The sequence below is a fragment of the Balaenoptera musculus genome, chromosome 14 (assembly GCF_009873245.2).
Source record: "Balaenoptera musculus isolate JJ_BM4_2016_0621 chromosome 14, mBalMus1.pri.v3, whole genome shotgun sequence".
NCBI lineage: Eukaryota > Metazoa > Chordata > Mammalia > Artiodactyla > Balaenopteridae > Balaenoptera > Balaenoptera musculus.
In genome coordinates, this window is record NC_045798.1 from 77,310,478 (window position 1) to 77,338,230 (window position 27,753).

A 27,753-nucleotide genomic window follows, 5' to 3' on the forward strand; every position below is an offset into this window, starting at 1 on the left:
GTACTACTGGTCTTGGGACCATACTTTTAGAACCACTCTGTCTGAAGCAACTGTTACAACAATCTGTCCTACTCCCACTTGAGTCAACAAAGGAGGTTATTTTAGAATTCTCAGGATTTTTCTATCAGAGTAGCTCTATCCAGTTATCTTAGTTATATCCATTAAGGTTGAAGTTCTAATATTTGTGACAGTGTAGAGAGATTAATGAACTATGCATTATTCTTTTTACATTTGTTTTTGAAAGGTAGTATAGTGACACCCAGTTTAACTAGAAGTGAATCATTCAGAAGACTGAACTATTTAGATTAATACTTATAAATATGCAAGTCAAGAAGGACCTGTGAGTGGAGGAAAAGACTTACCACAAAGTTTAGTCCTTTACTTTGAAAGAGGGTAGAGAGCTAACTTTAGGCCTATTGTTTTAGGATTGAATGTAAAGTAAGGTAGTAAATTAGAAGTTGCTTATACACTCATTACTGTCAATAATTGGAAAAGAAGAGCCAAAGAACTATGATAATACTGAAGTTTGGAGCTATTTTTGGACAAGAGCAGATAGCTCTCCTAGTCCACTGGTCCCACAGGGTTTCTCTGAATTTCTGAATATAGTAATATATTGAGAACCCACACGTTAAAGAAAATCTTTAATTATGTTAAACATACTTCTATAATCTATAAAAGTGAACGGTATGTATGAGAAAGAATTAAATTTAAATATTTGGCACTTGGTTCCAGCCAAGATGGAGTAACAGAGACTGCATTTACTCTTTAACCTAAAAGTAGAAACAACTAAAAATCAGATGAAATATATGAAACAGCTTTCAGACATTGGGCATCAGGCAGCACAAGACACAAAACCCCACAACAGATGTGCTCCTTGAGAGAAAGGAAACAGATTAAAACAACCCTACAAATGTACCATCTTACTGATGGTGGGAAAGAGTTCCAGGATTAAGTTGTAGGGAGGAGGAACCCAGGCAGAGCCTGGTATTCACAGTGAGTTCAGGAGACAGAGCTGGGAGTCCATTGAAGCTAAGCAGTTTGAGTGTACAGAGTAGAGTGCTGGAGAGAAAAGAGCTGCTCAGAGAGTCCTGGAGATGTTCAAGGAGTCATCATTGAGCCTTCAGCTGAGTGCTGATCAGTCATTTATGTGAAGAAGAAACTATGTGAGGCTGGGGTTTAAAAACACTGAAAAGGAGCAGAGGGAATAAACCTTGAAGCTCACACAGGGCCAGGCAAAGTTCATGCTCCTGCCAGCCAGACTGGAGAATCTTATAATTTAGAGGATGTCAGTTACAGTATTGCTTGCTAATATTGCTATTATAAATCTAGACTTAAGGCTGCTCTGGTCTTATATGACAAATCCCAGAAAGCAAGCCTGGTAAGAACCAAACTGTTTTCAACTAACTTAATTGTGTCCCAGAACAAAACTCCATAATATTCATATAAATACAAAAATATCCAGCGCTCAACAAGATAAAACTCCTAATGACTAGCATCCAAACAAAAATTACCAGGTGTGCAAAGAAGCAGAAAAATAAGACCCATAAGAGAAAATGATAAAATAAAACTGACACAGAAGTGATACAGATGATAGAATTAGTTGACAGGGACACTTAAGCAGCTATTATAATTGTTTCATATATTCATGAAGGTAAAAAAAGGCATATTAAGGAGTGACATGGAAGATATATACATATGTGTGTATATGTATGTGTATATAAGTATGTACCCACATATAGCCAAATTGAACTTCTAGAGATGAAAAGTACACTGGATGGAATTAACAGTAGATTAAACACTGGAGAGAAACGATTAGTGAACCTGAAACCACAACATACCAGAATTTGTGGAATGTAGCTAAAGCAGTACTTAGAAGGAAGTTTATAGCACTTAAATGCCTATATTAAGAAAAAAGAAAAGCCTCAAGTCAGTGACCTCAGTTTCCACATTAAGAAAATTAATCCTAAAATTAGTAAGAGAAACAATGATAAGAACAGAAATAAATGAAACCATAAACAGAAAAACAGTAGAGAATGAAACTGAAACCTGGTTCTTTGAGTTGTTTAATAAAATTGGAGGGAGGGGGAGGGGTAAGCTGGGACGAAGTGAGAGAGTGGCATGGACATATATACACTACCAAATGTAAAATAGATAGCTAGTGGGAAGCAGCCGCATAGCACAGGGAGATCAGCTCGGTGCTTTGTGACCACCTAGAGGGGTGGAATAGGGAGGGTGGGAGGGAAACGCAAGAGGGAGGAGATATGGGGATATATGTATATGTATAGCTGATTCACTTTGTTATAAAGCAGAAACTAACACACCATTGTGAAGCAGTTATACTCTAATAAAGGTGTTAAAAAAAAAGATGAATGACTTGTAAAAATCAAATCTTGTACTCTTTGCTAACTATTGTTGGGAGGAAATATGGGGCAGTAAAAAGACAATGAATAATCTGATCCTCTAGTTTTGTATATTGGTCCTGTATAAACCAACTTGTGACATAGGACAAAATAATTTAAACACTTTCTTTAATATTCTTATCTTTAAAATAAAAACAAAAACTCCTCCCTCCATTTTTTATGAGAAAAACAGATATAATAAATCCAAAGAAAGTTATAAAATGTAAAATGTTATTATAATAAACATTTTTATGTGAAAAAAAATAAAGTTGGTAATCTTCTAATCAGACTGATCAAGAAAAGATAGAAGTTTGTCTCCTAGAGTAATGGAAGTGAAAGCAAAAATAAACAAATGGGACCTAATTAATCATAAAAGCTTTTGCACAGTGAAGGAAACCATAAACAAAACCAAAAGGCAACCTACAGGATGGGAGAAAATATTTGCAAATGATGCGGACTGAAAGGGATTAATTTCCAAAATATACACACAGCTCATAGAACTCAATATCAAAAAAACCAAACAACCTAATTAAAAAATGGCCAGAAAATCTAAATAGACATTTCTCCAAAGAAGGCCTGCAGATGGCCAACAGGCATATGAAAAAATGCTCAACACTGATAATTGTTAGAGAAATGCAAATCAAGAGTACAATGAGGTATCACCTCACTCTGGTCAAAAAGTCTACAAATAAATTCTGGAGAGAGTGTGGAGAAAAAGGAACCCTCCTACACTATTGGTGGGAATGTAAATTGGTAGAACCACTATGGAGAATAGTATGGAGGTTCTTTAAAAAACTAAAAATAGAGTTAACCATATGATCCTGCAATCCCACTCCTGGGCATATATCCAGAGAAAACCATAATTCGGAAGATATATGCACCCCAGTGTTCATTGCGTCACTGTTTACAGTAGCCGAGACATGGAAGCAACCTAAATGTCCATCAACAGACGAATAGCTGAAGAAGATGTGGTATATCTATACAATGGAATATTACTCAGCCATAAAAAAGAATGAAATAATGCCATTTGCAGCAACATGGATGGACCTAGAGATTATCATACTAAGTGAAGTAAGCCAGACAAAGACAAATATCATATGATATCGCTTATATGTGGAATCTAAAAAAAAAGATACAAATGAACTCATTTACAAAACAGAAGAAAAAAAAAAAGAAAAGGTATGTTACCAATATCAGGAATGAAAGAGGTGACATCACTACAGTTTTTTATTGATATTAAAAGGATAAGAAGGAAATATTGTGAACAACTGTATGTCAACTATATGAAAACTTAAATGAAATGGACAAACTTTTAAAAAGTCAAACCACGAAGGCTTACTCAAGAATAACTAGATAATGGAATAGCATAGCCCTAACTCTAGTAAAGAAATTGAAATTATAGTTAAACACTCTCCCCCCTGCCACACACAAAACAAAACAAAAAATAAACAAACAAAAACCAGAAAAAGCAAGACTCCAGATCCAGAAGTCTTCACTGGGGAATTCGACCAGATGTTTAAGGATGAAATGATACCAATTTCATCCAAATTATTGCAGAAAAGTAGAGGAAAGAATTCTTCAGCTCAGTCTATGAAGCCAGCATTACCCTCACCCCTGACACCAAATCCAGAATGTTTTTAACCATTTTTAAAATTTTATTTATTTTTGGCTGTGTTGGGTCTTTGTTGCTGCACGTGAGCTTTCTCTGGTTGTGGTGAGCGGGGGCTACTCTTTGTTGTGGTGTGCGGGCTTCTCATTGTGGTGGCTTCTCTTGTTGTGGAGCACAGGCTGTAGGTGCACGGGCTTCAGTAGTTGCAGCACGCAGGCTCAGCAGTTGTGGCTCACGGGCTCTAGAGTGCAGGCTCAGTAGTTGTGGTGCACAGGCTTAGTTGCTCCGTGGCATGTGGGATCTTCCAGGACCAGGGATTGAACCCATGTTTCCTGCATTGGCAGGCAGATTCTTAACCACTGCACCACCAGGGAAGTCCCCCAGAATGTTTGTATATATATATATATATATAAATATATATTCTTTTTCAGATTCTTTTCCATTATTGGTTGGAACTATTGAATATAGTTCCCTGTGCCAATTTGTTGTTCTTACTGGTGAAAAACTGAATGCTACTCCCCTAAGATTAGGAAAACGGAAAGGATGTCTGCTTTCACTAGTTCTGTTCCTTATTGTATGGAAGGTTCTAGCTTGTGCAGCAAGGCAAGAAAAAGAAATAAAAGACACCCTGATTGCAGTGGAAGAAGTAAAGCTGTCACTCTTCACAGGAGAGGACTCATTTTACCTGATTTCAAGACTAATTATAAAGATTCAGTAATCAGGATACTGTGATATTGGTTGAAGACAGACAAATAGATGAGTGGAATGGGAAGAACCAAGAAATTGACCCACCCAACTGTGGTCAATAGAATTTTGATACAGGTGCCAAAGCACTTCAGTGGGAATGGATAATCTTTTTTTTTTAAAATAAATTTATTTATTTATTTATTTATATTTTTTATTTTTGGGTGTGTTGGGTCTTCGTTGCTGCCCACGGGCTTTCTCTAGTTGCGACGAGTGGGGGCTGCTCTTCGTTGGGGTGTGCGGGCTACTCAGTGCAGTGGCTTCTCTTGTTGCAGAGTGCAGGCTCTAAGCCACGTGGGCTTCAGTAGTTGCAGTACACAGGCTCCGTAGTTGTGGCTCATGGGCTCCAGAACGCAGGCTCAGTAGTTGTGGCTCAACAGGCTTAGTTGCTCTGCGGCATGTGGGATCTTCCCGGACCAGGGCTCGAACCCATGTCCCCTGCATTGGCAGGTAGATTCTTCACAACTGCGCCACCAGGGAAGTCCCAATGGATAATCTTTTTAACAAAAAGTGCTGGAATAACTTAGATAGCCACTTGTCAAAAAAACAAAAACAAAAACCTCCTGAACCTCTACTTATTTCTTGCTGTGTACAAAAATTAACTTGAAATTAATCATAGGCTTGAATGTAAGAATTAAACCTATGGGGCTTCCCTGGTGGCGCAGTGGTTGAGAGTCTGCCTGCTGATGCAGGGGACACGGGTTCGAGCCCTGGTCCGGGAAGATCTCACATGCCGCGGAGCAACTGGGCCCGTGAGCCACAACAGCTGAGCCTGTGCGTCTGGAGCCTGTGCTCCGCAACAAGAGGCCGCGACAGTGAGAGGCCCGCGCACCATGATGAAGAGTGGCCCCCGCTCGCCGCAACTGGAGAAAGCCCTCGCACAGAGACGAAGACCCAACACAGCCAAAAATAAATAAATAAATAAATAAATTTGGGGAAAAAAAAAGAATTAAACCTATGAAACTTACAGCAGAAAACATAGGAGAAAATTATAGTGACCTTGAGTTTGTCAGAGACTTCTTAAATACAACACAAAAAACACTAATTGTAAAAGATAAATATTTGGACTTCATTAAAATCGAAACTTTTGCTTTCCCAAAGTACTGTCAAGAAAATGAAAAAGCAAGCCAGACTGGGAGAAAATATTTGCAAGTTACACATTTGACAAAGGACTTGTATTCAGAATATGTGAGGAACTCAATTCAATTAAAATTGGATACGAGATTTGAATTAGTCATCTCAGCAAAGAAGGTATGTGAATTGCAGATAAGCTCTTGAGAAGATGATCAGCATCATTAGGAGAATGCAAATTTAATCTATCATGAGGTACCATTACATGTGTACTAGAACAGCTAAAAGTGTTGACAAGGAGGTAGAGCAACCGGAACTCTCCTGCCTTAGAGATGAACATGTAAAATAGTACAGCCCAGCCATTCCAGTCCCACGTGTTTACCCAAGGTAAATAAAAGGATATATCCACACAAGAATGTTTATCCCAATGTTTTCAGTCAAGATAAGCAAAAAACGTGGAAACAGTCCAAATGTCTATTAGCAGATGAATGGTTAAACAAAATGTGATATATTCATGCAGTGGAATACTACTCAGCAATAAAAAGGAATGAACTCTTGGCACACTCAACAACATGGACAAAAAGTGACAAAAAAGCAGATGAGCAGTCGCCTGAGCATGGGAGGCCCTAGGTGGGGGGGGGGGGGAGGGAGAGGGAGGGATCTCAGTGGGCACGAGGAACTGTTAGCGATGATCAGTGTGCTCATTTTCCTGCTCATTTATAGGTGCATATATGTCAAGTCTTATCAAATTGCCATGTGCCAAGTGAGTAAGAGAGGGAAAGCACGTTTTAAATCATTCTCTGTTGTGTTCAGGTTTCTCTCTCAGCCTGAAATACTTGCTTTTGCTGTCCATCTTTTGTCCCAGATCGTATAAGAAATGCCTTAAACCTGTAGGATATTTCTAAAGGAAAAGTTACAACAATGGATCCAACTTTACTTTGGTGGGCATTGGTTCCTTGTGTGATGTCAGTATTTCTTAGAGCATAGACAATTTGAATTCCTCTGAATTGAGAAGTTTCGAAAGTGGCAGCGAGAGCTAAAATAATTCCTTACGTCATAGAATAAGGAAGTCTGACACAAAGGGGTGTGCACGGGGGTGACTGCCCAGCTATATGTTACTTATTCATCTCCATATTCCCCAGAGCCCAGGCGGTACACAGCCTGGTCCTGAGGGTGTGCCTGAGCTGGGAACACCTAGGGAGGGAGCCAACAAGAAGGATATTTAAATTCACCCAGAGCAAGATAAGAGGGATTTGATTCAGACTGGGATGTTTAGGGCAGGGACAGACTAATCTTACCATTAGGTTCCAGGACTGCTCAGGGCCCTTGGGAATTTTTCTAAAGAGGGAATAAAAAGCCAGTATCTGTTGATGTCTCCATAACTTTTCTCGTATGTATCCCTTCTAGCCTTAGTCCTCTATCTGGCAATTTGCTCTGGGGCTTTCTCTAGGATTTTTGTGGAGTTGGAGAATTGAAGGACTGTTCCTTATATACCTCTGTTGTCTTTTTCTTCAGTCTCTAATTAAATCACCGATCTCTATAAATGTGACAGGTTAACAAGTGTCCTTGAAGCCACTCTCTGATGTGGCTGAATAAAATGCCTGCTTCTTTGCATTCATTAGTGTGTGTGTGTGTGTATATAAGTATTTAGATCAGATCCCTTGTTAGAGAATATTAGTGTATTACAGTCATGGAAATTGGATTTTGTAAATCGTGTTGTCCATTATTTTTAGCCTTGCACGTACCTTTCAGTTTTCTGAATCTCCTGTCCCACTTCTCTACAGGAAGAGAGACTATAATGTAGAGAGGAGCTCTTAGACTGGGAGCCTGGGCATCTCTCTCTGTGGGTGTAAATGAACTTGTGCAGAATGGGACAAGTGAATGACTATGGTCTGATCCATCACTGGCAGCCTTTGGCAAGCCGTATCTATTTTAAAGTCTCCTGGGCTTCCTACCCCTTTGTGGGAGTGTTAGCGTTTGGTTGACAAACAACTCAGTGGAGCTCTCCACTGAGGATGCCAGCTGTGTAGTTGTTTGCTGGGCCCAGGTTCAAAAAGGTGGACCACTTTTAGACTTCATTCTAGCCTAGCCCCAGCAAATTTATGCAGTGTACAGTATTTATTTCATAAAACATTTTGATATACTGGGAGAAAGAGGAAGTGAAATTCAAACCTGCTGGTTTTGTTATTTGCAAACATCTCTGCCCAAAGGTGTGTATTGGGAGGGTTCAAACAGTTTTTGGATCTTCTTGAGATCTATTTTTGGTGCTGCTGTTCTTCCTGTTTCCTTCTCCAGTAGCTATTAGACGTCTACCAAAACTACTTGGCATTTATCTTAGTTTTTAACATTCATAAGAATATAATTTTTCTTGAATCTGTTTCTTCTGCTAGGCAACTAGGCAAACTTTCAAATAAATATAACACTTCTGACTTGGGAACTATTCGGGGACATGTGCCCCTCATTAATTTATTTGTGAGCATGGGCTTCAGTACTCTTTGATAAATATTCAGTGTCTAGAACTGGGAAATATTTTTCTTGTTGTTTATACAACTCCATCACTTATTAGTCACAGTAGTTCTCCCATTCAATTGATGGGGCTTGTCTGAATGTCATTCTTCCAAATTCACTTCCATCTGGGAAATGAAGACTCTTCAGAGGTTTCTCAGCTCTCTCTTTGTCTCTGAGTCTTAGTGCATCTTTCTCTGTCTCTTTGTTCCCTCCGTGACTCACAAGCACTACAGCACACAGTCCTTCCTGGATTGGCATTAAGTTTATCTTTGAGGACTTAGCTTATGTTTATAGAGGAGTATTTTCTTACTAGAGAAGTCATTTTTTTTTAAAATAAATTTATTTATTTTATTTATTTATTTTTGGCTGTGTTGGGTCTTCGTTGCTGTGCACGGGCTTTCTCTAGTTGTGATGAGCGGGGGCTACTCTTCATTGCGGTGCGTGGGCTTCTCATTGGGGTGGCTTCTCTTGTTGAGGAGCACGGTCTCTAGGCGTGCGGGCTTCAGTAGTTGTGGCTCGCGGGCTCTAGAGTGCAGGCTCAGTAGTTGTGGCACACGGGCTTAGTTGTTCCGTGGCATGTGGGATCTTCCCGGACCAGGGCTCGAACCTGTGTCCCCTGTATTAGCAGGCGGATTCTTAACCACTGTGCCACCAGGGAAGCCCAAGTCATTCATTTTTAATTGTCTCCTTAATAGTAAATGTACATTAAATATCTGTAGGAGGAAGAATATGAGTGGCTAATTCCATTAAAACTGATGAGTTTCATTAAATGCTAGATCTTGAATGTTATCTTTCTATATCAGTCTATAATATTTTCTTCTTAGTGTACTTAAATTAACTCTCGTATTCATGAAAATCTTGAAGCCATTTCTGTTTTAAATGTAAAATTAAGTTGTGAAGGATATAGCAGAAAAAACTTAGGCTATAACAAAGGAGTTAAAATAGCTTTTTTCCTAGGGTTTTAAGGAAAAAACTCTTCTTCACCTATATTAAAAGGTACATGTGGAGCAGATGTGGTAGTTCTTATCATGATTGCATTACTGCAGGTTTCAGATTCTCTCAATTATAAATTAGATTGTTTCCCTATAATTATTCTCTGTTGTCCAAGTAATTTATCTGGTAAATTTATCTGATGAGTAGCAAAAAAGCCCATTTCTTTAAGACTGAAATGTTTGCTCGTGTTTGTTGCAGGAAAACCTCACAGCACTGGTAGCTCGGAACGGATTCAGCTCTCAGGAATGTATAATGTCCGTAAAGGCAAAATGCAGTTGCCAGTGAACCGATGGACCAGACGCCAAGTTATCCTGTGTGGGACCTGCCTAATAGTATCATCTGTGAAAGACAGCTTGACCGGAAAGATGCATGTTCTGCCACTAATTGGTGGGAAAGTAAGTTTAAAACAAACGAAATACTAACAGATTTCCCAGTGTCATTAAGAAGCTTACTTTGAGTCATTTCTATAGTAAGGGGTAGATGGGTTTTTTTTTTTTTTTTAAAGAATTTCAATTAAAAAAAAACTATGTATTTATTTATTTTGGCTGTGCTGGGTCTTAATTGCAGCATGCAGGATCTTCATTGCGGCACGTGGGATCTTTTAGTTGCGGCATGGGGGCTGTTAGTTGTGGCATGCATGCGGTATCTAATTCCCTGACCAGGGGTCGAACCCAGGCCCCCTGCATTGGGAGTGCGGAGTCTTACCCACGGGACCACCAGGGAAGTCCCAGGGGTAGATGGTTTTTGACTCATCATTCCTGTTGTGCCTCCACCAGTGGACATTTTTGGTTGGTAGAGTTTTGGAAAATAACAGTGTCATTGGCTCACGTGAAGCCCTGGTTATGTTCACTTCTTAGTACATGCACCTTAACTATGTGACTGAAAATAGAGCAACTAGAATTTCACTGTTATATTTCAGACTGTAGGTGATAAATTATTATTTATGAGAAGATGTCTTTTGATATTGTGAGCATGTATTTTATAGTATAGTACAGTGATCCCCAAGTCCATGACCTTAGGATCATTCAGGCGTGCTTATCAAAGGTTAGACTCTCTAGCAGGAATCTGTGATCCCGCTTTGCCTTACCTCTCTGTTTATTTGTGTTTAGTGACCAGTGGGGTTAGTACTTTTAGTTTATCAATATAGCTAGTCATGATTTTTGAACCTGAAATGCTACTCATTTCAGAGAAAACCTGTGATACAGCTGATAGATATTTCCAACATACTGGCTGCTTTTCTTTGGGCATGTTAACTATTTTATTCCTATCATTTATAAAATATCAACAGAAAGAACAGGATTGCTTAGGAAGATATTACATTCTTTTCTTTGCCAGATTTATTTATAAACTCCAAGCACTGGTAGGGGTATCATTACCATAATTATATGTCAGTATTTCCTGATTTTTAAATGATATGATAATCTGTTAATAAAGGGGAAGGTAAATTTGGATGAAGAAATGGGTTTTTGGAAATCGGGGGCATATTAAAAATTTTTTTCTTGATCGTTACTTGATCGTTTAAAAAAAATAGATTTGGCTTGTCTGTGAGGTGTGTTTAGGTCTATTTCATTCGCCCATTTTGAAACCATGGCTTCTTAACTTCTGTCTGAGCATTGAAGAATTAGTGATAGTTTATTACTGAAGATCTTGTCCTTTGGATGGATCTGAAAAATTATTCATCATTATTACTTCCATAACTCATCATTAAAAATGCATATTTAATGTTTGATGCCCCGATAGGTCAACAATCTGTTTCTTTCTTTATGGTGTTAGTCATTTGCATGGGCAAATTTAATATAACTATTTATTAAATATCCTCTGTGGGGAAGCAACTTTGCTTGGCGTCCCAGAAATACCAAGATGGGTAAGTCACCATCTCTGCCTTTGAATAGCTTATAATTACTCTCTGGAAATGAAGGATGGACACAACAATATCTGCTCTACGAGAGGTGCAAAAAAATAGTGTGGAAGATAAGTGGAAGAGATTACATTTTGTGGGGGGAATCAGGGGATTTTGTGATGAAGGAGGTAGCAATTATGATAGAACTTGAAGGGTGAAAAATCTCTTGACATATAAAGGAGATGGTCAGAAAGATTATGGTGCTCAGAGAAGCAGAGGCAGGGAAGCAGTGGAATGTTCAGGTAAGGTGAGAGAAGATCCAGTTATAATTAGCATTTTTATTCAGAGCTAGAGACTTGTTCTGTTTCCCAGGCCTATTACTGGATGTACTTCTACCATTGAGTGAATAGAAAGTTAACAGCTTCTTTTTCTCACAGACAAAGCTTGTAAAACCTGTTTTGTGCTACACCTTTAAAAATAATTGAGTATGTTGAAAAATTATATTAACCAAGTTAGGAAAAAATAATTCACTCTTTGCAATGTAAGTTTTCATTAATGTTTGCCTTTCCTTTTCTCATTCTGGTCTGTTATTAAAGGAAAATCTGAGAGTAAATGGAAGGGGTGTTTTTGTTTTTGTTTTCTAATTTATATAAAAGAGCTAGAAATGAGGTGTGATAATCAATTTTGCTATAATTGCTGTGATAATCAATTTTGGCACACTACTTGAGCATGATCATTAGTTTACGTTTTCAAATGTCGAATTCAAATATGAAGTTAAATAAAGCTCTATTAAAGTTTAATTGTTGAAAAACATTTGTTTAATAAGTTTTTATTCATGTAACAATCATTATATTTAATTTCTTCTTTAAAATTGAACATAAATTTTTAGATAACTTATTTACATTAATACTTTATGGAGTATTTGTTAAGCTATGAGGCATAATAAGCTGAGTAACTGTTAACTTACTACTCAGTTTAGGAAGTACAGCAGCATCAATACCAGTGTCTCTACCTGAGTTCTCTTTGCATCTGTCCCATTGCCTCCTCCTACCCCAGAGGAATCCACTGTCCTAGAATATGTATTCATCATTTGCTTACTTTTTTAAAATAAATTTTATCATATAACTATGTTTTGCTTGTTTTGATCTTAATAAAAAATGGTATCATCCTGTTTGTAGTTTTCTGTGATTGAATTTTTTCACTCAATATTATGTTTCATAATAAGATTCCATATTACTTGCTATATATGGTTTTCATTTCTGTATAATGTTCCACTCTGTAAATGTTCCAAATTTCTAAAATTTCTTAAGTAATTTTCTCGTTGATGGACATTTGGGTTGCTTCTAGTTTTCTGTTATAAATAGTGCTCTTGAGATAGTCTTATTTTGATATGCCTCCTGGTTTACAAGTAGTTTTTCTAGAGCAGCAGTTCTCAACTCTTGTCGCTGTGCCTGAAGGGGACATTTGGTAATATGTGCAAGTGTTTTGATTGTCAAATGATTGGGTAGTCAGTTGATGTAAGCTAAGTTATGCTGTGGTAACAAAACTCCCAGATCTCAGTGACTTATCATAACAGTTATTTCTCACTCACACTATTTGTCCAGTGTGGGTGGGTGGAGATTTCTTTTTTCAAGTAATTATGTACGAACCCAGCCTGTTGGGGGTTCTTCTCTCTTATAATATTTGTAACACGTGTCTTCCTTTGCTGCTTAGGCAGGAGAAGAGGTAACTGGAGGGTCATTAGCTGGCTCTTGTATATCTGGTTGTAGAAGTGACACATGCCACTTCTGCTCATGGCTCATTGGCCAGAACTAGTCACATGACTCCATCTTAATTACAAAAGTTCTGGGAAAAGTAGATAGTGTGTTTGGTTAATACTAGTATCTTCTGCTGCAAGGGGACACTATTGGCATCTACAGGGCAGGGGCTCAGAGAGTAAAATGTCATGCAAAAATATTAGACAGTCCTGCATAATGTACACAAGGAACTATTCAATCCAAAGTTCCTATAATGACCTCCTTGAGAAATATTGCTCTTAAGAGTGCAGTCACTGGGCTATAGGACATATATGCACATTTACTTTTACAAGATGATATCCAGTTGTTTTCCAAGGTTGTTGCACCATATCATGCTCATATCAGTGTACATTTCTCTACATCTTTGCCAAACTTTATTGAGGTATAATTGATATACAACATACTGCACATTTTGATAACAATTTGATAACTGTATTATACTTCCATGAGCACAATTTGACAGATAGTCCCCTTGTGCTCCTTTGTACCCTTCTGTCCCTACTTTTTTACTCACTCCTACCCATTCCCAAAAAACACTGCCTGATTTCTGTCCATATGGATTAGTTTAAATAGCATTTTTATAAAATTATATTTTCTCTTTGGTGTATAGAAATGTGATTGATTTTTTTAGTGTTAATCTTATATCCAGCCACCTTGCTAAATTTTCTTATTTATTCTAATGTCTCTAGATTCTTTGGAGTTTGCTATGTAGCTAATCATCTCATATTCAAATAATGGCAATTTTCTTTCTTCCTGAATACATTTCTTTGTCTTATTGCAATGGCCAGGACTCTAGTACAGTATTGAACAGAAAAAGTAAGGTAAGAGAGTGATATCTCATCATTAACATTGAAGTTTGCCTTACATAAATGTCCTTTGTTGGCTTAAGTGAGTTCTTCGTGTTCTTAGTTTGCTTAGAGTTTTTATCATGAATGATGAATGGGTGGAGAACGTCATCAAATGCTTTTTCTGCAACTGTGGTGGTGATCATACGGTTTTCTTCTTTAATCTGTTAATGTGATTAATGACTTTATAGTTCCAATAACGTTAAACCATCTTTCCTTTCCTGAGGTAAATCCAACTTTTGTTCTTGATATATTTTTTTCTGTATTGCTGGATTGTGATGCAACATTTTGTTCAAGATAAGTGTTCATGACTAAGGTTGGCCTGTAATTTTCCTTTCTCTTACTGTTCTGATCTGTTTTTGGTTATACTGGCCTCATAGAATAGGCTGGGATCTTTTTCTTCTTTTCTCGTTTGGTGGATGAGTTTGCACAAGTTTGCAATGATCTGTTTCTTGGAACTTTGATAAAACTCACCTGCAAAACCATGTGAGCCTGATATTTTCTTGGTAATTAAAAAAATATTCATTTTCTTAAATGGTAATAAGACTATTTAGGCCTGTTTTTTTCCCCTTGATTTAGTGTTGGTAAAATAAATTTTTCTAAAAATTTGCCACAAAATTATTTATAATAATCTCCTTTTAATCCCTGCTTAATCTGTTGTGTCTCCCTTTTCATTATTAATATTTATGTCTTCAGTTGATATCATTGATCAATATCAATTGATATTCAATTTTGTTAGCCTTTTCAAAGAATTGCTGTTTTGCTTTGTTAATGTTCTCTATTGTATATTTGGTTTTCATTTCTTTCTTTTTTTTTAATTTCTTTTTTCTTTTTTAATTTTTTGGCTGCGTTGGGTCTTCGTTGCTGCGCACGGGCTTTCTCTAGTTGTGGCAAGTGGGGGCTACTCTTTGTTGCGGTGTGCGGGCTTCTCATTGCAGTGGCTTCTCTTGTTTGCGGAGCATGGGCTCTAGGGTGCGTGGGCTCAGTAGTTGTGGCTAGCCAGCTCTAGAGTGCAGGCTCAGTAGTCGTGGTGCACGGGCTTAGTTGCTCTGTGCCATGTGGGATCTTCCCAGACCAGGGCTTGAACCCGTGTCCCCTGCATTGGCAGGCAGATTCTTAACCACTGCGCCACCAGGGAAGTCCCGGTTTTCATTTCGTTAACTTCTGCTTTTTATTATCACCTTCATTCTGCTTTGAGTTCACTTCGTTTTTGTTTTTGCTATTTTTTCCCTAAGTTCTTGAGATACATGCCAATTAAATTAATTTTTTGCCTTCTTTTCTAATATGAGTATTTAAAATTATAAATTTCCCTCTGTGTACCTGCTTTTGTTACATTCCATAAATTTCAGTACATAGTATTTTTAATGGTTTAGTGCTAAGAATTTCTATGTTTTGATTACAAATTCTTTTTTTTACCTGTGAGTTGTTTAGAAGTGTACTAACTTTCTAAATGTAGCTTTTTAATTGATTTATTATTGATTTTTAACTTGATTTTATTTTGGTCCCAGAATGTAGTCTGTGTGATCTTTCTGAAGTTTTTTACACTTTCACTGTGACTTGGTTTGTGGTCAGTTTTGTAAATGAAATATAGGAAACATTCATTCTGTAAGTAAAACGTAAGAGTTTGTGTAATATCATGTTACTTTATCGTTTGGACTTTTTCTCCTTATGAAGAATTTACTGGGAGTGGAAATTTGATTTGACAATATCGCTGCATTATTGGGACTTGAAATTTCTTATGGTAGGGTTTTATTTCAGGTTAATCTCAATTTCACAATAAGCTAAAAGAAAAAAACTTATTTAACATGCTTGAAGACCTCTTTTAATAAAAGGTTGTAATTCAGAGTAATACAAAAGTCCCCTAAGTAAAAATTCACCTGCCATAAAAATTCTTAAGTAAAATCTTCAGTAAAAGTCCTCTTTAACAGGAAGTAAGAACCTCAGCACCCTATTGTGAGGGTATAGAAGGATAAAAAAGAGAGTCTGTTACAATTTTAAACAGGAAGAAGAGAATTTCACTATTGTGGGGAAATCTCTTGAAGGTAATAGTCCCCTTTTTGGTTTCCTTGTAATTCAGATTGGTTGGTCAGACTTAGGAGCTTACATGCTTTAAGTAGTAAGAGGCACACATAAAGAGATAGATGCAAAGCTGTGCAGGCTCACTGGTCTAAGGGACAGTTAATGAGCTCGGTAAATATCCTGCTTTCTGACATGTTTTTGTCACTCTTTGTTTTTTATAGGTAGAAGAAGTGAAAAAACACCAGCACTGTTTAGCGTTTAGCTCCTCGGGACCCCAAAGCCAGACTTACTACATTTGTTTTGATACGTTCACAGAGTATTTAAGGTGGCTTCGACAAGTTTCCAAGGTAAGCATTTAACCAAGAATTTTGTTCAGCTTCTGGCTGGCTGAAGAGTTGCTTCTGCTTTACAAAATATAGTTATACACTCATTTTTTTCTTTTCAGATATTGCCAGTAGTTAGCAATTTTCAGTCTTTTTAAAAGCTCATTTTGGTGAAAAGTAGCTTTTTAAAAATTGTGTTTTATTTGCCCATTTTGTTTATACTTAAAAAAGAATTCAGTGGGTAGACTGTCATTATTATCTTAATGTTGTAGTGAAGGAACATGAGGTTGAGAATATTTAAGGGACTGGCCCAGGGTAGGACAACTACAAAACCACAAAATACCCAGAGAATTGTTACAAATTTCCCCTTTTCCTCTGACCATTTTTTCTTATAAGCAGTCTAATCTTGTACCATCTCCCTTTCACCTTTTCAATTTCTGCCTTTTGAATGGTTTGATTTCTTTTTTCGTCTTAATTATTTTTCCCATTTTATAGTCCTCTGTTTAAATAAGATTACCATGACCCATGAAACAAAATACCTCTGTGTGTGTGTATGTGTGTGTGTGTGTGTGTGTGTGTGTGTGTACTGGAACCCACAATAAACTGATAAATAAGATAAAGAAATGCTGGTATTTCAGGTGCTGTGTGTGAGAACGTTTTTATATCACATTTGTAGAATTATGTACAGTGGGTTAGATGGCAGTACTTTGTGCCTTGGTTTTGGGTGTGTTTATGAAATGATGAAACCTCCCTAGGGTGCAGAAACATTACAGTGGAATTTGCTTTCATATTTTTGAATTTATAATCCAATTTGTTATTCAAGTTCAGTGTGATTCAGACTGCTGCATGATGTAATTATTTGTCAAGTGAATGAATAAGGAATAACTTTGTAGAGCAGTTAAGAGAAAATTAGAGAATAATGTCTAGAAAGTCTTTTTGACATACTGGGCTCATTTGAATTATCAGGGGGAGAAAACTGTGTTCTCTGATGATACAATATACTTAGGAACATTAGTTTCTCCTTTTAGGAAGAAGCAATGGACAGAGTTTAGGTTGATAGGACTTTGAATATTCTCCCAACCTAGTAGGCAAATGGAGGTTCTAAACGTACAAGACAGCACCCCTACTAGAGAAAAAGGGAAAGATGACACTTCTCCTTCAGACTTGCATGTAGAATTAATGTGATATTAGAGGCAACTAGTATATCTGTCTAGTTGTTTTAAAATTACTCTTGTTGTTGCAAGTGTGAGGAGACAAATATTATATAATATCGTGCTTTTAACATTACGTGGTTGTATGGGTTCAAAGCAATAAGTCAATGGCCCATACTCTATTCAGAATAAAATGCCAAACTATGGTCAAACTGCAGTTTAAATTTCTGTCTATATGGAGATGTTGATTTTTTAAGTAAACTTTTGTTTTCGGAGTAATCTTCTATTTACAGAAAAGTTGCAAGGACAGTATAGAGAGTTTCTGTATACTCCTCACTTGGTTTCCCAGACATCTAATATTACCATGATACATTTGTCAAAACTAAGAAACCAACATTAGTACGTTACTCTGAAATTATTTGGATTTCACTAGTTTTTCCATTAATGTTATTTTTCTGTTCCAAGATCTAATCCAGGGCACCACAGTGCACTTGGTTGTCATTTCTCCTTTGTCTCCCCTGATCTCTGACAGTTTTTCAGTCTTCCTTTGTTTTTCATGACCTTGACAGTTTTGGGGATGTAGTGGTCAGGTATTTTATAGAATGTCCTATATGGAGATGTTTTGACCTTTTATACCAAATGCAGTGTAATAGCTGCTTTACATTCTTTTTCGAACAAGTCAGAGGTATAAATTCTTAAACAAACATGGATAAGGATGTAAATAAAAGTTTATGTAAATTATCAAGCTTACCAATGACAGATTGCTTTGATTGAAACAATAATAACAGAAAGATTAATAGGTATTGAATTTAATAGTCTTGTATATTAAACATCCACACAATTGATAAATCACTGTTCTAAAGCCAGCAAGCATTTATTAAGCACCTTCTGTATGTCAGGTATGTATTTTATGCACTAGGATACAGCAAAGAACAAGTCCAGTTTCCCTCTCTGGGTAGGGCTTATACTGGAGAGACAAATGATAAATAAGTAAACAGAGAAGAAAGAAAATATCAGTTAATCATCATGCTATAATACAAAGTGATATGACAGAGAATGATGGGAGAGGAATAACTCTCAGGAGGGGACATTTAAACTGATACTTCAATGAATGAAATAGCTGATTATTTGAAGATCTGGTGGGGGTAGCTTTGCAGGTAGTGGGAGAAGGGAGTGAGAGAGCCCTAAGACTGGAAGGAGGGATGGTGAAGGTCAGAGAAGACGAGGGTCTTCTGTTATAGAAGAGGATGAAAAGTCTGGATTTTGTCATTGGCATTATGGCAAGCCATTAAAGAGTTTTCTTCCAGAAGGTTCCATGATCTCACATCACATTGGCTGTTGTGTAGAGAATGGATTGTGGAGGGCAAGAATAGAAGCAGGGGGGCCTGACCGTCAAGAGGCTCTTGTGGTGTATTCTAGGCAAGAGGTGAAGGTGGAAATGGAGAGAAGTGAACAGATGTGTTTTGGGGATCAAGTGACAGGTTTACTGATAAATTAGATAAAGAGCATGAGGAAAAGGGAAACATAAAGAATGGCTTCTAGGTTCTTTGAATTGCTGTGTAGATTGTAGTCTCAGTCAGAAACCATAGCACGAATTAGACTCCATATTTGCGCCTTTAAAACTCTAGCAAAATACAGTTCTTCACTTCAAAGAGCTTCTGTTCCTAGGGAGACAGCAGAGAGGTGGAGTGCAAGAGGAAGATTATTAAATATCTCTTAAATAAGGTGTGAAAAATGTTGATTTCTAACTTGTGGCAGGTGATTGTGTCAAGTGTTAGCTTGGTTAGTACTCTTCCCTGTTGCTGGTTGGTTAATATGCCATTTCTATGGTCTAATAGGGTGGTGTCTCTGTAATGAGGCTCTCACTCCGATTATCCAAACCTTGAACTGGTTCAGACATCAGACCTCTCAGTAGGAGGGGGTTGGGGGGAGAATTGTGACACAGGAGCACATGATGGTGGCAGGATGAGGAACAGGAATGTTGGTGTGAGTTTCCCTTTTCCCTCATTATTGTATGGCTGTTAGGAACCATCGGATAGGTACGTGCTGAAATGTAATGTAGCTGCACACATGTACATACACAAGACTGCAGCTTACATTTCACACTTCCAGGAGGGAGGGGGGACTTTGAGTTAATTACCTTAGATTACTAGTATTAACAAGTACTCAACTGGTAGTTAACTGATATTAACTAGGACGAACTTGAATCAGAACCTTAACCTCCCCTCCCTTTAGAACTGCTCTGAATGTCTGGGGAGGCCAAATGGTGTAGGAGTAAAGAGTTTGAGTCTCAGCTAAGGAGACCTGGGTTCTAACATTTACTGGCCGTGTGACTGTATCTAAGTTTCTAAATATTAAGCCTTTTCATTTGATAAAGGAAATAATAATAGCACTTACCTCTTAGTGCTTATATGAAATATGCATGTCATGGACTTACACTGGCACATAGTAAGTGTGTGTGTGTATGTATGACTGACTAAATAAATACATAAATAATTTTATGACCATCATTCCTGCCATCATCACTGACTGGCTGGACAATGTATTTTTTAAAAAATATTACCTGTTTTTATGTTTATTTTAAGCATAAGACACACATATGCTTAGTTTATCTGAACAAGGAACCTTCTGCTGCTCTTAACCAGGACAGCAGCCTTTTGGGGTAAAGTAATTAAGCATGGCAGACATTGGGGAGAAAGAAGATTTCTTCCTGAAAAGTCAGGGTTAGGGGATAGAGGGCAAACATTTTAATAAATGCAGATTTTAGATACAGTGTCTTCCTTTTCTTCAACCCTTAAAACCAGATACACATTTCAAAAATTTTTAGAAGTTGTTATACTTAGTGAATTAAAGGGGAAATGAGCTGTAATGGTCTGATTAAAGAGGTTAGGTATTATAGGAGGAATAAGTGAGAGAACTCCCTATTTGGGTATGAAACCCATATAAAATATGGCCACACTCTTTAAACTTTGTATGTTGAGGAAAATGCTATGATAGTGTCTTTTCCTTTAACCCCGCATCCTGGGAGGGTAGATTGGGGCTGCTGGAAAGAGGATTAGAACTCGGTCCCTTGGGGATATGTGTGTATGGGAAGCGTGGAGTGGCACCGGCTGACGGACAAGCCACTTCTGCTTCTAGCTTCCCCTTTCCATTGTCTGTTCTTCCTTATATGTAGGTCTTAGGAAGGTATACAGTTTAGTCACACTCAGGGTTACTATGGAAACAGTTTCTTCTTCTTTTCTTCTTATTGAGGAACAAAACATTGACAGAATGGATTGTCCATATCCTGATGTTTAAATGAGGATTCGTTTTAATAATTGTCTGAAAGAAAGACAAACCAACAACAGAAAGAAATATCTGAGTTTCTGATTCTTAATGACTATCCTCACCCCAGGGTGGGAAGACCAAAAGAAGCAAATTCCAATGGTTTTTGAATTAAAATGAATTAGATAATTAATTTAAAATAAAAATTCTTTATTTTCAGTTTATGCTTCTGGATCTTAGCTACAAGAAAAATGTTATTCTTTGTTCTAATTTTTTTAGTTGACTTTGTGAACATATATAAAAGGTTATTAATTAGCCGTGTTCTACCAAGACAGGCTCTTATATACTTATTATTTTTTTAAACTTAATCTTAGCCCTTAGTTTTTGCTTGCCAAAATAACACCCGAGGCTGTCCCTTTAGAGTTTTTAATTTGGGGCGGGTGTTAGTGGTAGTTACTGTGGAAGAAATGGCTTCTTTGGGAGGATTACAATGTTGATTTTAAAGTCATTCCTGAAATATTAATGCACGGCACGCTTTAAAAATTCAGCAAACATCCTGTTGTATGCTATGTAGAACGGACTCTGCTAGCCCAACATGGGTACCTGTCCAGCGTGTCTTCAAAGTGGTTGGTGGGGCAGTGATGTGAGGGCGAGGGTAGTAGTTGAGGGAAGAACAGGAATTGCAGAAGTGCTCCAGTCAGGTGTACGAGTGACTTTACAGAAATGCTGCCCCGGCTGTCCCTCTTTGTGGCCCACTTTTTGGAGTACATTGGTTTTAGACATGTTGATTGATCCCGTGGATTCTCTTCAAAGTTAGTCTCATGTGAATCTATAGCCTAAGTCGTACTTATTTTTAATTTAAAGTCTTAGTCACTTCTGGGACACTGTATTGTCCCACATTAAAGTCTGTTTCTTGATTTCAAGGAAGCTTAAAAGGGGATTTAGATCACTGATTTGGTGTTGTGCATGAATGTGGGGTTATTTGTTTGTTTTTGTTGTTTTTATTCCAAGTGAAAAGCATTTATTTATTATTAGTTAATTAATTAATTAAAGTATACATTAATGTGTTTTTAACTTTTCATTATGGAAAATGTCAAATATTTAGAAGTAGAGATAATACGCACATACCTATTACTCAGCTTCCCCAATTCTTAGCTTGTGGCCAGTTGTGTTATATGTATATGTTGTATGGCCCAGTGGTATAAGTTGACGCCTCATAAGGCCACTTAGTTTGTCCACATATCTCTTTCCTTGTTGATCAGCGGTTAACAGGCTGACAGTTGCCAGCAACGGTGGCTTTCACAGTGCTTATCTCTCTGGCTATCTTTCTTTTAGTATTAATCATAGTATTTTAATTCTAGGCCATCTTTTTTTTTTTTTTTTAAATGAAAAAAAGTCACCACGTTAAAGTTTTGGTTGCCGTGATATTTTGGTTCACCCTTAATACGCATAGCGTAGGCAAGTCAGGGCAACATCTCATGCTGAATTAACGATCACGTGAAATGATGAGTAAACATCACCCTTTAAATAAGAATAAGATATATGGTGAATCACAGTTGAACTTTTGCTTTCATGTGCTTAAAAAGAGTGTTTTATTGTCCAGATTTTACTCAAAGAATACTTCACTAATCACAGAGTCAAATCAATCTGGTGGAATAGGATTGTTTCCAGCATATAAATTTGTGTCATTTGATGTAGTTGCAAGGAACCCTTTAGGATCACTTAGTCATCTTTTGCACATATTTACACATATTTTGTCTCTTAATTTGAAGTGTAACTTAGGGAGTATTCTGCTTTTTGTCAGCATGGTTAGTCACTTGTCTTTTAGGGATTTTGCTGTTGCTGGTTACCTTGGGGTTATAAGGGTAAGAAGCTGTACTCTCAATCCTGTTCTGCTAAGGAGTCCAGGGCTTAAAGGGGCTTTTTTTGGAAACCCTCCCTTCACATTTTATACCCATTCTTTAGATAAAGAATCAAGGGCCGTTTGACCATGACAATCTAGCAAGTCTATGGCAGAATCTGAAGTAGAATTGAGGGTCTGAGTGACATGGATTTTAGTTTATAAAATGTCACCCCAATCCCTAGAAAATTGCTCTTGTACCAATTCTGTAGTGAAGATATGAGAAAAGTTTGGAAATTCAGTGTATGAAATATTTAGGTACAGGAAGCTTCAAGGAGGTAATGAGCAAGCTGAGTTTGAAGGATGAATAGGAGTTCACAACAAAGACAAGGGGAAAGAGCATTTCAAGGAGAGATAAAATATCTACAAAAGTACAACTGTGTAAAATGTAAATGTGTAGTCATATCACAGATGTCTGAGCAACGTGAAAAAGGAAAAAATGGAAGCTAAAGTTAGAAAGTACTGCCCAGGACTTCCCTGGTGGCGCAGTGGTTAAGAATCCGCCTGCCACTGCAGGGGACACGGGTTCGAGCCCTGGTCCAGGAAGACCCCACATGCCACGGAGCAACTAAGCCCGTGCGCCATAACTACTGAGCCTGTGCTCTAGAGCTTGCGAGCCACAACTACTGAGCCCATGCGCCGCAACTGCTGAAGCCTGTGTGCCTAGAGCCCATGCTCCACAACAAGAGAAGCCACCACAATGAGAAGCCTGTGCACTGCAACGAAGAGTAGGTCCCACTCGCTGCAACTAGAGAAAGCCCGTGCACAGCAATGAAGACCCAACACAGCCATTAAAAAAAAAAAAAAATCTTAAAAAAGAAAAAAGGACTGCCCATCTGGATAGTATCCTGCTCATTCCATTTTATTTTCTTGGGAAAATTTGACTATTTCACCAAACATCATAATTAACTTTCCAGTATAGTTACACAAAAATTCATATTGTGGACTCTTTCCTTATTATAGATATAAATAGTTTATGAAATTAGGGAATTTAGAAATTCTACTTTGAATTTAAACTAAAGATAAAGTATTTTGGATTACATTAAATTTTGTTTTTCTAATACATAATACTGTGATTTAGTGGAAATATTAAAATGGTCTCTTTGCAATTATAATTATGCTTCATCTTATTTCCACATTGCTAATCCCTTCTTTTTTTTTCTATAGTAACTATTGGTTCTGAAATCCTAGTGAATATATTCCTAAAGAAGGGGTTTCTCCTTCATTCTAAGTCATTTCCATTTAAAATTATTTAAATTTATTTTCTTCAGAGCTTTTCAATCCACTTTTATACAAATGAAAAAGATACCTAGTTTGCTTACTGTATCCTGACAGAAGCAGCATGCTTTGTGAAACGGTGCTGACTTGTGTACTTTACATGTTAAACTCATCCCATGTGTCTCCATCTTCCCTTCTTCTGTCTTCCCACCCTCCCTCCCCTGTTCTGTCAACAGCTCTGTTGTTGGGGGGGGACAGAAAGTAGTGAAGGGGGAATGAGAGAATATTTATTCCACCGTTTCTCTGTGCTAGGCATTCTTCTAGGCTCCACTTCTAGCGTCAGGACTTCAGCAAATGGAAGAAATGTGTTCCTCATGTGTATTTTATCTGTATGTTGTTATCTTTAGTAAAATACATTTTAGGTTTTAAGGGAGGAACATACAGCTGTGTTTTTTTGTTTGTTTTTTGTTTTGTTTTAATAAACTTATTTATTTATTGACTTTTGGGTGCACTGGGTCTTCGTTGCTATGCACGGGCTATTTTTAGTTGTGGCGATCCGGGACTACTGTTCGTTGTGGTGTGTGGGTTTCTCATTGCAGTGGCTTCTCTTGTTGCGGAGCACGGGCTCTAGGCACGCGGGCCTCAGTAGTTGTGGCGCATGGGCTCAGAAGTTGTGGCTCGGGGGCTGTAGAGTGCAGGCTCAGTAGTTGTGGCACACGGGCTCAGCTGCTCCATGGCATATGGGATCCTCCCGGACCAGAGCTCGAACCCATGTTCCCTGCATTGGCAGGTGGACTCCTAACCACTGTGCCACCAGGGAAGTCCCTACAGCTGTGTTTTAAAGTTACAGCATGTTATTTTAAGATTGGGAAGGGCCCTTGTAAAGTAGTCGCCAAAAAGGTAATATTACTTGTAGTTTTCTGGAACAGTTGCCTTAACAATTACTTGGCATTTTCTTTAAAAGTGTTCGTTAACCTTAAAGTCTAGTCATCATCAAGTGGCTCTTAGTTGAGAGAATTAGAATTCAAGATTTGAGAAGGACCTTGTGGACTCCCAGACTTACCTCCCTCCTGGAAAAGGTCTACAGCCTTTCAGATACCTATAGTGTCTGACAAGACAGCTCTTCCTTCGAAGTGAGCTGAAGTCTTTATCCCTATACCTTTGACTCACTGACCCTAGTTTTGCCCTCTGGTTTAACAAAAAGTAATCGTACTCACTCTCCTATTTGATAACCTCTAACTATTGAAGTTTCTATGATTTCTGTGCCCTCCCCCACCTCTTAGCAATCTACTTTTAGGAGAAACATCTCTGGTAATTCCAACAATTTCGTCATCACTTGGTTTCCAGATCCCTTCTCTAGCTTTTTCCTTTGGGTGCTCTGCAGTTTCTTGATATACCTGCAGGTACTATCTGATGAGCACAGAGTATGTGACCATTGTTTTCCTTGCTTCAGACATTATGTCCAAAGGGAGTTAGTTATTCATTCATGAGGTCAACACAAAAATAAAAAGACTCTTTGTTTTTCCCCCCAAATTGTTAATAGATATATTTTGTTAATAATAAAATCATTTAGCCGACTGAATTGATGCAGTAGTGACAACAAATAGTGATAACTAACATTTTGGTAACTTTTTTCTGTGTGCCAAGCGCTATTCTAGATGCTTTATAGTATCCCTGTGAGGTCGGTGCCCATAACATTGTGTGAGGTCGGGCTTTACCACAAAAGGAAATAACCTTTGAGGAGATATTATCATCTCCATTTTGCAGATGAGGGAACTGAGATGTAAAGTATCCAGCACTGCTTTATGCAGGGAGTTCCTCTTCCTTGCTTTTTCTTTAATTGTACTTCCAGTGTTTTACAGTGGCCTGAAGGGGCAAAACAAACCAAGATTCAAATAGTAACTGAGATTTACTGAAATTGTCAAAGAGAAGTACTTCAAATACACAGTTGTCAGTAGAATCCAGGCAGCTCAGTATTAGAATAAAAGGTGATTTACCAAGCAGTCTGTTGACTGGGGTGTGCTGCTAAGGACACTTGAGCATGGCCACGGATCACTGATCTTCTTAAATAATGACCAAGACGTATTTAGGAAATCTGAGATGCCTTCTGAGTCACCCAAAGCAAATTAAATTGGTTTCAGTGTTGAGGGGACTACTGTTGTCTAACTTCAAAACCCGGTCAAGTATTGCTATATCAGGAACTTAGCATATATGATTAACCAGATCTCTACATCTGGTCGTCTTGTATTTTGAAGTTAAATCATTTTAATCTGATGAGTGTTTAGACCAATGTAAAAATACATAATATCTTAAGAGTTTAGTTTCCGTGATATATTTACTTACCTTGGAAGACCCCAATATTTGTAACCCAGAGTATTGGATTATCTACAACTGCTCTGAGCAGTTAAATTCTTCTACTCACTGGTCTGATTTATTTTATAAAGTAAGGAATACTCGAATAATTGAAAAAATATCAGCGAACTCTCTATGTTAAACATACCAGACCTTGTATGTTAGACTGGTACTTAACCAATGAGGTGTATGTGTCATTTGTATTTTAAATGGAAAACAAGTAGCCTGTTTCTAAGAGAGAATCATTTAAGTGTGCATTTATGTTACTTATTTTAATAGAAAGTTAGAATGTAAGTTTTTTGTGGTTAGCAATCTTTTCCCTTCTCCTTTGTCGAGGAGATGCTCGCTTTGGGGGAATGCTGCCGTGATGGAGCTCAGAGACACTCTCAGGTGGTCATATTCTAAAGAGCTTGTTTACACATATTTTGCCATTAAGGAAATGAGGAAGGAACTCTGAGTTCAGATTTGATCTCCACCCAAGCCAAGCTCTATTTTTCTTTTCTTACTGAGAAACACAGTGGGCTTTGTGTGTGTGGAAGGAAGGTGACTGTTAGAGGGAGACGGTTAGTGATTCTGGAGGCTGCGGGTACCATCTTCTCCGAGCCTCTCACACTCAGAGAGGGTGAGGTGCCAGGTGTGCGTTTCTAGTTTAGGCTGTACCACGAGCTCGTGGGACACATCCTGCAGCTCTGCCTGCTCCTGATGGTGCGGTGCCAGTCTCTGCACTGGTGCCTGGGAATACCTGCCCATCTTGGCGCGTGAGGGGACCGTCAGTGCCGGAACGGCCTGGGGAGCTCTGGGGTTTGTGTCCTGTGCTCTGTGTGTTCCTACCGCACCACTGCATGTGCATTTTGGAATTATACTTGTTAGATGTCTGTGCCTTCAAGGGACCCATTTTTTGAAGACGAAATGTGCATGTCTCCAATATCAAGTCCAGTGTCTGTTTCATAAAGACAAATGGTAGATACATGTTGAAAGGTGCACTCATCCCCTCTACTCACCTGCAAAGAGAAGTCGGGACGCCTGGGAGGAACTCTCAGTCTAAATTTCTCAATATTGTTTTTCTTTATTGTTATAGCCTGGTGCTTTTACAGTGAGCCATGTGTTTTATTTGTTTGCTTATCTGTCAATCAGTCATCTATCTAACGCTTCTCTTTTCTTTCTCTCTCTCTTCCCCCCCTCCCTTCCTTCCTTCTTTCCTTTTCCAGCCTGCAGCTCTCTCCATGCTCTATTATTCTTTGGTCCCTTAACGATGTTTTAAGTGGTACCTTATAGTTTTAGTAAGCCTAATCTTAAAATCGTAGACCCCTCCCTTCCCTGAATAATTTGCCCTCAGAGAGTTCCATCTCTCATTTTTGTCTGTCAATGATAGCCTCTCCACATCTTCTTGTTTGTCTTCATTGATTTGATTACATCTGGTGGTTTGGAATGGTGTGTAAATTTGTGTATATTATTTCTTGGGTTTAAAAATTTTTCATATCAGTTACTCATTTAAGGCAAAGAAACGATAAAATACCAGAATTCCAGGTAGAATTTACTAAGTCCCAAATTGGCAGTTTGATATGCCCCTATTAGGACATTATTAATGTATATATTGTAATTAATTTTATAGGAAGGTTTTCTGCATCTGCTGTTAAACAGATTTTATAAAATGATAATTAGTACAGGATCAAGAAATGAGATGTCATTGTGAAAATGTCTGGAGTCAAGTTAAGGCATTT

General features: G+C 37.9%; 1 protein-coding gene across 1 annotated transcript in view; it reads left to right on the plus strand.

Moving 5' to 3' along the window:
- Nucleotides 1-27,753, plus strand: part of PHLPP1 (PH domain and leucine rich repeat protein phosphatase 1) — a 212,986-nt gene that overhangs the window by 98,003 nt on the left and 87,230 nt on the right. The window contains exons 2-3 of the mRNA XM_036822823.1: nucleotides 9,523-9,719; nucleotides 16,046-16,171. Of these exons, the coding sequence (XP_036678718.1) occupies nucleotides 9,523-9,719; nucleotides 16,046-16,171 (323 nt within the window). The remainder of the gene's footprint in view (nucleotides 1-9,522; nucleotides 9,720-16,045; nucleotides 16,172-27,753) is intronic.